Genomic DNA, 15,261 nt, shown 5'->3' with positions numbered 1-15,261 from the left:
GTTTTAAAACCACTATTTCATTAAGGGGGTATTTTTAAACAATACTTTTATAAAAGAAACTTTAAAATCAAGTCTTAGATTACTGTAGGCTCAAAGATTCTGGAAAGACTCTAGAATGAGACTAGTATATATAAGGTTTGGTGGGCGTGTATTTTTGTGTGTTGGGCATATGTTGGAGTCTCACAAGGCAGAAATCACTGTTATATTTCTAGTGTAGAGGCAATCAATGTTCTTTAGGAATGAAGAAAAGCCTACTATATGCCAAGTGCTCTGATTCATGAAGAGGTTAGGATTTCAGGAAGCCGTTAAATATGGTGAGAATGCCTGATATGCTGATGAAGCTAGCTAGTCTAAGCCTTGTCAAAGGCATGGACATTGAAAGAGGAAACTGGCTACCAGCCACAAAGAGATCCATGCCAACAACTCAGCATGGGGCAGGCAGGGAGCAAAGAGGGCTTGGTGTGAAGAGACCAAGGGAAACCAGAGCAATAGCAAGAAACTGAAAGTGAAGAAACTGCTTAATTGTGCCAGAAGCACAAGGGAGCTACTGAAGGGGCAGGTAAGGGAGATGTGTAGGGAGTAGCAGCACAGCCAAGCCCTTTGATAGGAAGTTTACCCAACAGAAGTGGTATGAAGAGAGTCATTAAAGACATAGCAAAACTAATATGTTCTTTTGCTCCTTTTAGTCAAGTTGAAACCTGACCAACAGAAGGTCCCTTGAGTGAAATGTTCTCTGAAGGTGTATATACCTTCAGTACTACTGGATAGAGAGTAAGAACAGGTTTTATTATATACGTATGTATACTCTTATATACAGACAAACACGTTAGATATAGTATTGCAGGATAACATTATTATGTTACATAGATTATTATAATGTGAGCATTATAGAGATAAAATATTAGCTTTGGCCTATAGTTAGCATTCAAGAAATATTGACTACTATAATATTATAGCATTTCTGTTTCTGAAAAATTCAAATTCACTGCTGTATACGTTGCTTAAAAATACTCAAACCAATTTTGGGAGATATCTTCTATTTATAAAAATAAGGCATATTCTTTGAAGGAAATTTAGAAAAATGTTAAAATGTTCTGAAAACTGAAAAGTAGGGAAAATTCTTAATCACTCGGAGAGACCCTCATATGGCTGTATCATAACATGTTTAATCAATGTCGTGTTTTAAGTACTTAGTTTTTATAGTTTGGGGCTATGAAAATAATGCTGCAATGAACATTTTTGAACACAAATCTTTCCAACCATCTCTGATTATTTCTTTGAGATAAATTCCTCTAAGTAGAATTACTAAATAAAAGGACATGAACATTCTTAAAACTTTTGACATATAGGATTTTGACATGTCTCCCTACCTCTCATATCCCAACCTTGCCAGCCCCAAACATGCATGCACCCTATTTAGAAACATTATGTATTTGATTCCCTTTACCCCCTTCCCCCATGTTGTGTAAGATGACTGATTAAATCAATAAATAATTTGTCGGGAAGGAGTCATCGTATACGCTTTGGCTGGATTTCTTGTAGTTCCCCCTCCAAACTTCTCACCACCCGTTGTACCTCCGGTCTGGATCAACAGGCATTGTTGAGTACCATAGGCAGTAGATCAGAGGCAGGAAAACAAAAGGGAAGTCAGGGTGTTTGTTTCCATGGTTCCCTCACAGTGGAGGTAGTAAGGCTACTTCTTCCCTCAATCCAAGGCCATAGCTCCACACAGCTTGTGCTGTCTGGGTTCCAACGGTTACTCTCTCCCTTGACCTTTCAGGCTGCCTATTGTTATGAATTTCAGGATGCTGCACTATCCCTTGTTTCCCTAAATCCTGCCCTCTTCTTTATATAGTTTATTGAGCAATTCTTAAATTACCCAGTTTGGATGTGCTGTCCGTTTCATGCAGAGACCTTGTTTCCTGCAGGGACCCTGACAAAGAAAGAGAACTTGGCCATGAGAGAGGTGGTGACTAAGAATAGAAAAAAGTTTAGACACAGATGTAGTATTCTGCTCAAGTCCCGAGGAAGGATAATGACCGAGCTGGGAAGCAATCTTCAGGTATTTTCTTTGTTCTCAAAATTTTCTCCATTTCACTTATGATGTGGAATCTCATTATTTCTTCCAAAAACATACTTATTTTATGGCTGAATTTTAGATTTATTCCATGCTTCCTCATGAAAATACTTATCCTTTCCTCTTAGTAATTATCACATTCACAGAGAACAAAGGCAAAGGAAATTGGTAAAGAAAGGCTTGGTGAAGTCTGAAGTTAATTTGGGCATGTAAAGAAATGGATGAAAGTCATGTTATTACAAAATGTGCCAATAATTTTTATAATGTGAAAGTAGTGTTTTTTCTGATAAGCCCATAAACAAACTTGGTAATCTTCCTAAGTTCAGAAAATGGATTCACTACATAAAGTCAGAACATAAAATGTTGCTTTCTTCTGGAGTTCTATAGGACCACATATAAAAAGTTACTATTAGTGAACACTTAAGTGCTTACTCTGTGCCAGGCATGGCCCATTACCTCACTCCATCCTCACAACAACCTATGAGAGCTCCTCATTTTACGGACGAGGAAGCTGACAGGCTTGGGGGTTTACATAGCAGCAGGATGTGGAAAAGATGAGATTCCAGATATGCACAAGTATCTCACTCCAAAGTGTCCTCGCTGTACTCCTCCATTTTCCCACCTTCCTGGATGCTGCATGTGAGAGGTGGAGACGTCCAAGCCACGCTGCACCAAGCAGTGAGCTTTAAAGAGGAAATGCCACTGTGCTTTCCAACTAGTTGCAAAGTAGAGGCAGAAATAAAGTGCAAACAAACCTGACGAACGAGATCAAAGCTGATCATTGATAAATAAGAACATTGCTCACTACACCTCTCATATTTAAAACAACATTGACGATAGCAGAAATAACATTTATTACATGCTGCTGTGTGGGGAATTAGCTCAAATGGAACAGCACTCACTTAGCATGTGAGAGGTAGTGGGATCGATGCCCACGTTCTCCAAGTTTTACTGGTGCGACTTCAAATCTCCAGATGACAATCTCCAGTGCTACTGTGTGCTTGGCACTGTATTTTACATTCATTATCGCAACAAATCCTTAAAACGACTCAGTGAAATAGAGGTTATCATACCTATTTTGAGATGACAATTGAGTCACACACCCAAGATCATTCACCCAGTATGTAGTGGAACTAGAATGCCAAGCCAGGCCTCCCTGTCCCCCTCTCTTGCTCCCCACTGCCTCTTAGTTGACAACTAAATTGATGAGGAGCAGTAAAATTTCAATCAGTCTGAATCTGGAACAGGTTACCTCAAGTTTTGCTTCCCCTCCCCATGCAGGAGGGCATTTAGATTATTTAAATGTGTTTTAAGCTTTCAAATAAGATTTTATGAATTTTTCAAGGAGTGAAAATAGAACTAGAACCATTGCCAAGTGATTTGTCACGTTCTGTGATCATTATTGTCTCTCACTGCTATCACCCCCCACCCCCACTATCTTCACCAGCACCATTATCTTTGCAATGTCCACTCTCACCACTCGTATTCAACATTGTCCTGGAGGTTCTAGCCAGGGCAGTTAAGCAACACAAGGAAATTAAAGACATTCATAATGGAAAAGAAGAAGTAAAACAGCTCTGTTTACAGATGATGTGATCATTTATACAGAGAATCCTAAGGAACCTACCAAAAGATAGTAGAACTAATAAATGAGTTCAGCAGGGTTGCAGGATTCATGATTAATATACAAAAAAAAAAATCTATTGTATTTCTATACACATGCAATGAACAATCCAAAAACGAAAGGAAGAAAATAATATTATCAAAAATCATGAAAAAAGGGGTCAGGGGTAGAGGAGAGTAAAAGGGATCAAATATACGGTGGTAGAAAGAGAACTGACTCTGGGTGGTGAGCACACAATGCAATATACAGATGAAACATTATAGAATTGTACACTTGAAACCTATAGAATTTTATTAACCAATGTCACCCCAATAAATTTATAAAAATAATTTTAAAAAAATGAAACAAAAATGCAAAATTGTTCTCTGAAAATTACAAAATCCTGTTGAAAGAAATTAAAGAAGATTTAAGTGGAAAGATGACCCATGTTCATGGATCAGGAGACTTAATACTGTGTTTTCCCGAAAATAAGACCTAGCCGGACCATCAGCTCTAATGCATCTTTTGGAGCAAAAATTAATATAAGACCTGGTTATATTTTACTATAATATAAGACCGTGTCTATTATATAATACAGTATAATGTAATGTAATATAATGTAATGTCATGTAATATATATACCGGGTCTTATATAAGACCGGGTCTTATATTAATTTTTGCTCCAAAAGACCCAGTAGAGCTGATGCTCCAGCTAGGTCTTATTTTCAGAGAAACATGGTATTAAGATGGCAATATTCCTAAAATTAATACACAGGTTCAACACAATCCCTATCAGAATCCCAACTAGCTTTGTAGAAATTGATAAGCTGATCCTAAAATTCATATGGAACCACAAGGGACTCAGAAGAGCTAAAACAGTCTTGGAAAAGAACTAGGTAGGTGGACTGACTCATTTCCCAATTTCAAACCTTACTACAAAGCAACAGTAATCAAGTCAATGTGGTAGTAGCTTAAAGATAGACATACAGATTAATGGAATAAAACTGACCATTCAGAAATGACATTTCACATTTATAGTCGATCGATTGTCAAAACAATGTGGAAAAAAATCATCTTTCAATAAATGCTGGTGGGACAATTGGATATCCATATACAAAGGGGCCTTCTACTGTACACTAACATACAAAAATTAACTCACAATGGATCAAATACCTAAATTTAAAGCCATCTGAACACTGATGTTTGAAACAGGGAAGGAGTCAGAACTAGAGGACTGCAAGTGAGTCTTATAGTTATATTTCTGGCTCCCATGTGTCATTTCAAAATTTGGACTACCATTCTATTCCTCTTAATAGTCTATCTCATTTAGCTAGAAAGGTGTCAATGTTTGTTCTATGCTTCAGGTTTCTTGTTTTTTGGAGCATGTAAGTTGCTAAGTACTATCCATTCTCCCAATGGGTGGCAGTGTTTGACTCAGCCAGGCAGATAAACAGCCAGGCAGTAGCGTGACACTAACGTGCGGGACACGGCAATCATCACTCATAAGCGAATCATTGCTTTACGCGTCAAAGAAGCAGCTGTGATTTGTTAACCATCCCATGGCTGAGGTTCCTTAGCCCACGACTCTTCAGCTTAGTGCCCTAGATCAACTTGCCTTTGCTGCAGCATGAGTATCTTTACAGATGCTTCTTCCAAGGCCAATGCCACCACCAACGACACACCTCCCCGGCTTCCAGTTTTTGATTCCTTTCTCTCTTCTCAATAAGAAAACAGTAAGGACCTCCAACCAGAGCTTTATGAAAAGTGGGCTTAGAGCTTGTTTTTAAGTTTACAGGTCTTTAAGAGGTTCTGACTGCTGTTAATTTCAGTGGCTCATTTTCCACAGGCTCTGACCTATTAGACAATCTAGCCTGTTCCAGAGATCTGCAGAGACTTATTTGTATATGTGTCTGGGCTCAGATAATTGGCATGAACAGAGAAATAGGGTATTCAAAATAAGAGTAGACAAAAGCAACTCAGTAGGATTTCCACATATTTATTTCATCACACATCATTTTAAATTTACAACCAATGGTAGGCTACCTAAGTTTCCAGTGTGTGTGTGTGTGTGTGTGTGTGTGTGTGTGTGTGTGTGTTTAATGGAAAAATGAACATATCTATTTTGGGTTTATGATTACAAACATGTATATCTGTTTTAATAATAAATGTTCAAAAATGTTTAACATACCTCTTAATTTGTATAAATATAATCTTTTCTTGATTTTATATGTTACAAGTTCAAATCCATCAGTTTTTCAAAGCAATATTAAATTATTTTAGTCATTCTGGCTTTCATACAGATCGTAGTCAAACAGACTGGAACTTCCACCACAGAACAATTGAATGAAAGATAAAACGATGAATATATGATGACATCCCTTATAAAGGACAGATATCCATTATAAAGGACCACATTGCAGGCTCAAAGAGACATAGCACAAGAAAAAATAAAATGGAGTTTCTGAAAGTAATGTTTTTAATTTTTATGTGCTAAGTCCATTTTATAAGGCAGGGGACTGACTATGTGGTCAGCAAAAGGACAAGATGGGATATTGTAATTCTGTGTGGTTTCTATCTGAATTCTTAGTAAAACTAACAACAGAAGAAAGTAATATTAATTATTGAAGCTGGCTGACCAAAGTCTTTAAAAAGTCTTGTCCCTTACTGCCCCATTTCCTTCCACCCTCTCTCCCCGCTACCCACCCCCACAAAGGTCTGTTTTTTCCTGATTGAGGAATATGTTTGGTAGAAAAAAATCCATGTTTAAGGTTCTATCAAGGGCTACACACACACTGATTAAAAATTATTGTAAAAAAATTTGGTTCTTCTCAGTGTGTATTTTGTTTTTTTTGTGTGTTTTTTTTTAAATAAACAATAGTTTCTACTTAGGGCAGAACTCTTCTCACTGTATCAAATGGGATTTGGAAGAGGTACAATAAAACTAAGAATATTGCTAAAAATGTCACATATTTTGGCTCAAAGTGACACTATGGGTAGTATATTGAATGGGCCCAAGTTTGGTCATTTGAGGGATTTTTTTTATAGCTTTTTACAAAAATCTTAAATACAGGTAAATATGTAAACACCGTGCTCTCAGAGAGCAAGCACTTAGGCATGTCACATTGTATCCCTTCTAGGGAGATGAATTCCAGTGAAACATCACCAATCAGTTTCAAAACCAACCGTTGGAAGTATTCTCAGGCTGAGGGGGGAACACCACCTTGCACATCTCAGAGTTCTCCTGGTGGAGAGGGAATTCAGATCCCGCTACTAGCCTTTCTTTCCTCTTCCGTGAGACATACCCTCGGCCTGTGGACAGCCTTTCGTACTTTGTCTCAAATTGCCTGTGTAACAACAACAACAATAACAAAATTACACACATATTCAAGTCACCTCACACTCTTCACAGCCAAGTTATCAGTGTACGTTGGAAGCTTCTGTTTCAGAGCAATTGGGGAAAGGATATGAGTGCCAAGGACTACCAACTTCCATTCCCGTGAAGAGGGTGGTTTTTCTCTTCCCCTTTCCTTTTATACAAACAGATATACTTCAAATGCCTGGAATGTGGAAGTCTGCCATACATTTTTCTGGAATGAAGGACTAAATTTCTCTCAGCTTTTTGAATATGCTGTTAAGCTTTGCAAGCCTTGCTATGTCTTCCACCCTTCATTCCAGGAGCCCCACCTTGAATACACTCCCCTTTTGAGTCAGTAGCAAGTCCAGCTGGATTTAAGATGAGAATGCTGATAGGAAAACATTCCCAGAGCTCTGGCTTGAGTGAAACGTGAAACCAAACCAGTGAGCCATATGCCTGAGTTGGGTGTCACTGCATTTTGACCGTTGGAGGTTGATTTTTTTAAATGCATTAATGGAGGTTTATTCTATACATAAATTAGGGTAAATTAACAACAGCATAACATTCTGATTATAATCCACTATATTGTATTCTGCAAAAATATAACCAACTCATATTTGGACTTATGTCATTTGTGCATTCCTGGGATGGGTCATAAAATGTCAGTAATACAAAGAAGGTGCTCCACTCAGGCCTACTTATCAAAAGAGATGATATAAGATATGGCTTGCTGTTTTAAGTATACAAATTGCTTTCATGGTTAATAGTGTGTCAAGGAAACATCTACAACAGAAGAGTCATTGCCACCTAGACCTAAAGTATTCTACTTCCACGTGACAGTGTTGTTATAAACATGGTTACAAGATTCAAAGGATATGGTGTAAATGAGAAGCTCTAGAGTGGAAGAGGTGTTGGGAAAGTAACATGGACAATTATATATTAGGCTTTTGAGACACTAAGAATTCTACTGAAAACATTTTTTTTTTTAATTCAAAATCCCAAACTCTCAAGTTTGAGCCAAAGCTTAAACAATGTCAAGTTGCTATTGTATGGATTACCTAAAAATTGTGAATTCTATTAGGCTCTTAAACCATGGTAAATAATTGGAAGATGTTTTGTTTTGAACTTCCTGTCCAGGAAACAATTGTGAAGATAGCCAATAGTAAATACACATCCAGTATTTTTGCTGAAACTACATGGCAATTCTTATGGTAAATCAAATCCCTTTGTTTCTTTGATAAATTATTTCCGGATAGAATGTGATATTATTTCCCAAATCAAATGAACTAGTCATTATGGTTATTTTGGTATCTTAAAAACTGATTTTCTTTAGCTTTATCAATTATTCTTTTATTCATTTGAAGAAAATTCATGTTTCACCCGGATTTTTAACGTTTTCTTTTAATTTCTGAAAATGTGTGCTCAAAGTGGATGCAAGCTCCTGGTGAATTGGGGATGGCCCTGGAACATTCCACAAGTGCTGCTCCTTACCTGAATGGAGCTCCATCCCTGTCCATCTGCAGGCAAACTAAGAATGGGTACTGAGAAAACTGCACTGTGGAGATAAACTCCATGCCTGCTTCTGTATCTGCACTGATTTCCAGGCCAGCTTTCACAAAAGAGGAGTCCACGGTGATGTCACCAGTTATTACCACAGCCAACCTAAAGATTTGGCAGAAAAAAACCTGTTAATACACATTTAACTGAGCTGGACTAATAGCTATAATTTCACAGGGTCTGAACTCATAACGCTGAAGACTGGAAGGAAATACGTACATGAGTAATATGTGACCTAAATGTGCTAGAGTTCTCTTGGTAACCAGCGCCTGATTAGTCCCAGAGGCCGGGCAGGGAAGGTTTGCCCTTTCCCTGAACCATCCCCAGCCTTCAATTCTAGATATAAGAATGAAATGTCTATTGGGTACTACTGTTTGGAATAAGCATACCAAGTGCCAAGATGAAAATAGCAGTATGTCTGGAAACTGGTCTTCTCAGGAAGTCAGAAATACCTGAGTTATCTTAAAAGAAAGTCTAAACTCGGAAAGAAGACAGCTGATGTGCATAACCATTTTCTTGGTTTCTCTGTTGGCTTCTATGTAGCTATTTTAATTCCGCCTTATTACTTTCTCCAAAGGGTCTCTAGACACATAAGACTAGACACATAAGACTATGGTTGCCAAGATATTTGAAAAAATGTTGTGTCACAAAGAACCATTCCTACAGTGGGGCATGTACAATGGGTGCTCCAGGAATGATGGCTATGGTGGGTTCTCCAACAATTGCCCGGAGGACTAGATAGACATACTGGGTTGACTAGGGAGAGTGGCTTGGATGAAAATGAAGAGGATAAACAGTCCCAGTAGAAGGTTTATGTCTTGGAACACTCTAATTTAATTGTAGACTTTAAATGAAATTGTGGGAAGCGACTCTCACAATTAAATCAGAGGTGTATGTCCATGTTATTTGATAGGGATACTCAATTTTGCTGTGCAACTTAAAACACACCAGCTGCTATTGTTATCAGTGTAGGTCACAGGTGGTATCACTTAAATCCCTGAATACCTCATTTTACCTTTTAATAGCTTACACTCAACAAAAGCTTAAGAGGTATTTTTTAGTTTTTAAAAATTATTTTTCAATTACTGTTGACATACAATATTATATTCATTCCAGGTGTACAAAACAACGTAGTGATTAGATATTTATATACCTCACAAAGTGGTAACCCTAATAAGTCTATTACCCATCTGACACTAAAATGTTTTAAACAAATGGGAAATTGAAGATAGATTGGCTACCCTGTGGATAGTGCTAGATTCTTAGGGATACTATGTCCTTTTTGAAAATCCGGAGTTTTTGTTATTGTTGTTATTACTGTTGTTGATTTCTTTCTGCAAAGAATTCAATTTAGTTTAATTTGGGGAAACTTCTATCTAGAAAATATTTCAGAAAGAGGAAACAGATGACTGATTCAATGGGAAGTGCTAAATTATATTGCTGATCCCTCTGCTCTGATGGCCTGCCCCATTTCTCATTCTTTGGTTCCTTTAGTAACACCATGGACCACCTTTCACATTAAATGTGCCACCTTTTGACTGTCCTCAATTTCTTCATCCATAATTCAAAATTTTTAAAAAGTTAATTTTATCACTCCTATCTCACTTCTACCTCATCATATTTTTAAATATTCAAAAAAGGTAAAAATCAGTTGCATTTCGATTTCCTTTTCTTTGGGATTATAACAAACAGAAAAATAATTCTTTTGATTATTACACTGGTTCAGAGACATTGTTTTAGGATCAAAATAAAATACTTTCATTTGAACTGACAGGTAGATTAGAAAAACTAAAGGAGCTGAGAACATTTTGTTTAGAAAAATGAGCACTAACAAAAAAACTTAAGGACTCTTAATGTTTAATACTTAGATTCTGCACAAAAGTGATCATTTAACTTTTATCCACTGAAAACAGAAAAAAAGATTTGAAATCCCAACAAGAGGGATAAGCTAAAAAAGTTTGTTTCAAAGTAAAATTTCCTGACAGCACTGTCAACTACTGAAGTGGAATACCAAGAGAAGATGAACCTCTCATCTACTAGACATGCTATCAATGGAAGTCTTTAAAAATCAAGAAGATTCTTGGCTGAATTGTATTAGGTACTGACCTGCTCATAAGAAACTATGGGGAGAATGAATTCCCGTGGTTACTTCCTATTCTGTGCTTTACTGATTACAAATAGAAAGCATAGATTTTGAAAAGTCAGAAGGTTAAATAATTCTGAAAACATATTTCTACAGTTCTTTGCAGAGTATTATATGTATGCTTACCGATTTTTCACTCTAGTTTTTGACTCACGATACCACAGACTAAACTCCATTGAACCAGAAATATCAATGGCTAAAGCACCTTGGATCTCCATGTTGGCCTTCAGGCCAGATTGCAACTGAAGCTCCTGGAAGCAAAAATATAATAGTGATAATAATAGTGATAATAATCACAATTACCAACCCCTTTACAAAGCACACAGAACCTCTTGCTTTCTGAATAACACCATCTGAGCTGTGTTGATGTTAGAGTCTTTCTCTGGGTTTGGAAACACACCCTAACCTTGATCACTGGAAGTAGATTATTAATTTGCCAAATTATGGAGTCTTTTTAAATAACTTTTTTTAGTATTAAAATACTAAAAAAGTGAAGTGACAATTAAGAAGGGTATTTTCTTTACATCACTGCCTCATTTTGGGAGGGAAACGGTTCTCAAAGTGTGTGTGGTCCCCTTATGAAAAATATCAGTATCCTGAAAACTTGTTAGAAACGGAAGTCCCATACCTATTGAATTAGAAACCTTGAGAGTGGGGCCCAGTCATCTGTGTGATAATAAGCCCTCATGTGATTCTGAGGCACCCAAATTTGAGAACCAGCAGAGTAGGGAAAATGAAGGCATCTCCATCAGGAATCCAGTTGTGGCTTTGGGGTGGGGGAGAGTTTGGGCTGGGTGACTTCTTGAAGTTCTTTAGCATTTTTCTAGTTATATGCAGTGTCAAATATAGACAACCGCTGGCAAATGAGAAGCATGATAAAAACTGCCAGTGCAGCATAAAAGCTCCAGGAACCGCCTAGATCAAGCTAGGAATGAAAGGCAAGGCAATTTAACTAAACCTTAATTCCGTGTTGTTTGACATTTGGAATGACATCAGATTAACATGTAGAGTCCAACATGAACTTGACAGCATATTCCAGAGGGACAGTACTCACTTACAAACATATTCCCTCCTAAGAAATTTTATAGTTGTCTGAAATTCACTGTTTGGTGCTGTTTGCCAGCATTTCGCCTTTTAATCTTGCAGTTTCTATGCAAATTAGCTTTGGTGATGTCGGCTGAAAACTTCGTCAGCTGGATTGGAATCAGAATGCTTGGGGACAGTATTGGAAATGGTAATGGTTTGGAGAAAAAGGCTCCGTATCCTTAATGTTGATTAGGTTCATGACAACTGGCAGCATGACCAACTTTATGTAACTGCCCTCCTTACACCACACAAGTTGTGTTTTGCCAACTAAAAATGTCATTATTTCACTGTCTAGAAAGGATCCTGTTGATCTCCTTGAATTATCTCCACTTTTCAAAAAATGTGGCAGGGAATGTCAGTCAAAGAACTTGGCTTGCAACCAGGTATTAAAAAAAAAAAAGAAACCGTCTGATTGTGGCATGAAGCTTCCTTCAGTCTGAAAAGCATTTGGATGAAAGCATGAGATTCTCGACACAGAGTTCGAGACACGTTAGGAGACAGCCCTAAAGATACTTACAGCTACTTTCAGTCTAGAACAAATGTGGGTGTGATAGGATGCAGGGGTTGTCTCATGCATCATAACTAATATGAAGAAACAAATTATCTTGAAAAACCACAATAATCATATTGAGATTTAACCTATGCTTATGAACTGCAGAAACAAGATATTAGAGTTCCGCATTTGCACTGTAACTGTGATTATTCCCAAATGAGCCCTACTGTATGCCCTGTCTCTGAAGCATTTCTTTCTTTGTATCTTCTTCTCTGCTCCCAGTTTGAAAAATTATAATCTCGTTAGTCCACCCAACCCAGCAGAGGTCTGTGATGTGGACTTTGGCCTTCGGCTCTCCTACTGACCATATATTAGGTGGATGATCCAACATACCAAGTGCCGTGGAAAAGAACATTTCACGGCTATTAGAAAATGTTCCTTTCGTAGGGAGGGAATATTTCCACTGCAATGTGGGTTTTGAGGAGTGCCTTGGCTTTCTGGGAAGATTCCATTTCTCTCAAGCACAGGGATCATGGAAGAATTCATATGTGTAGTCACAGAGAAATTTTCTTGGACCTCCATAGACAGACCACTGACCCCTGTAGAAGGGACTAAACCACATAATGCAGTGGTTCTGATTTTTTTAGGGGGAAAAATAAGAGCAACTATCAGTTTTTGAACACAACTGCATCCTAAAAGCTCTACATTTGAGATCTCATGTAATTCCCATTCTAATCTTCCATGGTAGGCATTGTATCTGAAAACTGAAAAGAAAAATCAGGCTTGGAGGCTACATGTGGAGCCAGACTGTCCTAGTGGTGGAGACTATTCTACTTCCATCCATGACTATCATAAAATCATAACTAACTTTGTCTCCTGATGTGCAAAGAAGCCTGCTCTGAGAGACATTGCAAAAAATTTGTTTGACCCAGAGTGCATATTTATTTAAATTCTTGTCTATGAACTAGAGGAACAAGACACTGGAGCTTTGTATATGTAGCTAATGTGACCTCCTTGATCTTTTAGTTTTGGTTCCATAGATGTTTCTTATAACCCAGACATTGATATTTTAACAACTCATCCCATTCCTTCCATTCAGGAAAATATGTTCTTTGCTGACTAAAGAGGATCTCCCTATTAATCTGACTTTATCAGGCATCCTTTTCTGAAGAGCAATACAATTAGCCGCAAACAGAGAGAAAGGGAGCAAAGAGTAATTCCATCTGCCCTGGTAGCTGTGACAGGCCATCCACTGCCAAAATTTCCTTCAATGTCAGCACTTGACCTAGAGTGGTATGTGCCTCTGAAGCTGGAATGAAATTATTGGAGTGCTCTGTAGAGCAGGGAGCCTCAAACAGCTTATTTGTATAATAGCTGCAGATCCGAAAATACTCCAATCTGAAATTTACAGACATTGGATCCTAGTTAACAGCTTGGGGATGATCTTTCTCTTAGAATATATCTTAGGTGTCCTAGCTTAATGAATAGAAAAATCTTATAAATTAATCTAGATCAGAGGTTGGCAAACTATGGCCTGCAGGCAAATCTGGCCCACTGGGTGTTTTTGTAAATAAAAATTTTTTGGAACACTGCCACACTCATTCGTCAATATATTGCTGATGGCTATTTTTACTCTACAATGGCAGAGTTTAGTAGCTGCAACAGAGACCATGTGTCCTGCAAAGCCTAAAATATTTACTTTCTGCCCTTTACATAAAAAGTTTGTTAACTCTGATCTAGATTACTACTCATATTTGCATCAAGTTTTATACCTGGATTCATACCATTAGGCCTTGTTGATGGGTAGCTGAACACATACAGATGATGTTGAACTGTTATTATACCTGTGTCTTAAAATGTGAACACATCCTCAGCACTCTTATGCCTTCTTCAGAGATTCTTTCATTAAGAATGAATCTCCCCAAAGGTAACACTGCAAAAGAAATGTACAGTGTATAATTCTGATATAATTTGAGAACTATTTTCTCATGTGACCTTGAGGATTAATGGATAGGAAAGGCACTGCTTGTTGTCCTTTTCATTCATATCAAGAGAAATATAGTTTCATTCATAGAGTCAATTCAACCATTGTAAAAACTGTATTTACCAGCTTCTCTTGCAGCTAGAGATATCCCCATGACACAATTTTGGTCAATAACAAAAGGGCTTCCTTTTATAGCTGCTTATCTTTAGTAGGAATAGATGGTGCTCCCAGAGAAGTTCTTAAAAAAGAATCAGACTCTATTGTCCCTGACCCTTCTCTTCTTCCTTTTTGAAATGAGGCAATAGCCCTGGAAGTGCAGCCGTCATCTGATAATCATGAGATGACAAGCATGAGGTTAAGAGCCACAAGTAAAGATGGCAGAGCTGAGGGAAATGAACCTGGACACTGATAATATTTTAGGATTTTTATATTGACACCTACTTCCAAATATTTGTTACATGATAAAAATCAAACTATTTGGTTAAGCTACCCTAGATTATTTTGTTGTTGTTATATACAGCTATCTTGAATTGTTATGAGAAATAATAAAGATAAAGAATTAACATTAACTCTAACCAATCACGTTTTGGAGGAGTTTTAGTAAAATCTGATATTTAAGGTCTATCCCATCTCTTAAAATCTATGATTTCATAACCAGAATCCAAGAAATCAGAATCCTCAAATTATCTGGCAAAGAACAAAGCTGGTAAAAACTTCGAATCATTTTCCAAATGCCTCACTTCATTAGTAGAAAATTTTTGTTTAATGCTATTAAGTAACTGCCCAAGAGCACACAGAAACTAACTAGTGGGGGCGAAATTCAAACCTAGGTTATCACTTATGAATTTATTAAACCATAAAAGCAAACTTCCCAAGTAAGTCCCATAGTCTGTAAATTTTAATCCAATCTCCTCACATATCTCTAATATCATCATAAGTATGAATTAAAGTACATAGTGATCA

At 37.3% G+C, this 15,261-nt stretch overlaps 1 protein-coding gene across 2 annotated transcripts in view; it reads right to left on the bottom strand.

Annotated features, from left to right (window-relative positions):
- Nucleotides 1–5,661: 5,661 nt before the first annotated feature.
- Nucleotides 5,662–15,261, bottom strand: part of MTTP (microsomal triglyceride transfer protein) — a 53,263-nt gene continuing 43,663 nt past the window's right edge. For both annotated transcript variants that reach the window (XM_081068987.1, XM_081068988.1), the window contains exons 17-19: nt 10,862–10,986; nt 8,527–8,697; nt 5,662–7,024 (exon numbers count right to left, since the gene is read on the bottom strand). In XM_081068987.1, coding sequence (XP_080925113.1) covers nt 6,853–7,024; nt 8,527–8,697; nt 10,862–10,986 — 468 coding nt within the window. In that variant the 3' untranslated portion in view covers nt 5,662–6,852. The remainder of the gene's footprint in view (nt 7,025–8,526; nt 8,698–10,861; nt 10,987–15,261) is intronic.

The sequence above is a fragment of the Rhinolophus hipposideros genome (assembly GCF_964194185.1).
Source record: "Rhinolophus hipposideros genome assembly, chromosome: 1".
Lineage (NCBI taxonomy): Eukaryota > Metazoa > Chordata > Mammalia > Chiroptera > Rhinolophidae > Rhinolophus > Rhinolophus hipposideros.
The sequence above is the reverse complement of the archived record's forward strand: the minus strand, read 5'-3'. Positions and strand labels throughout refer to the sequence as shown.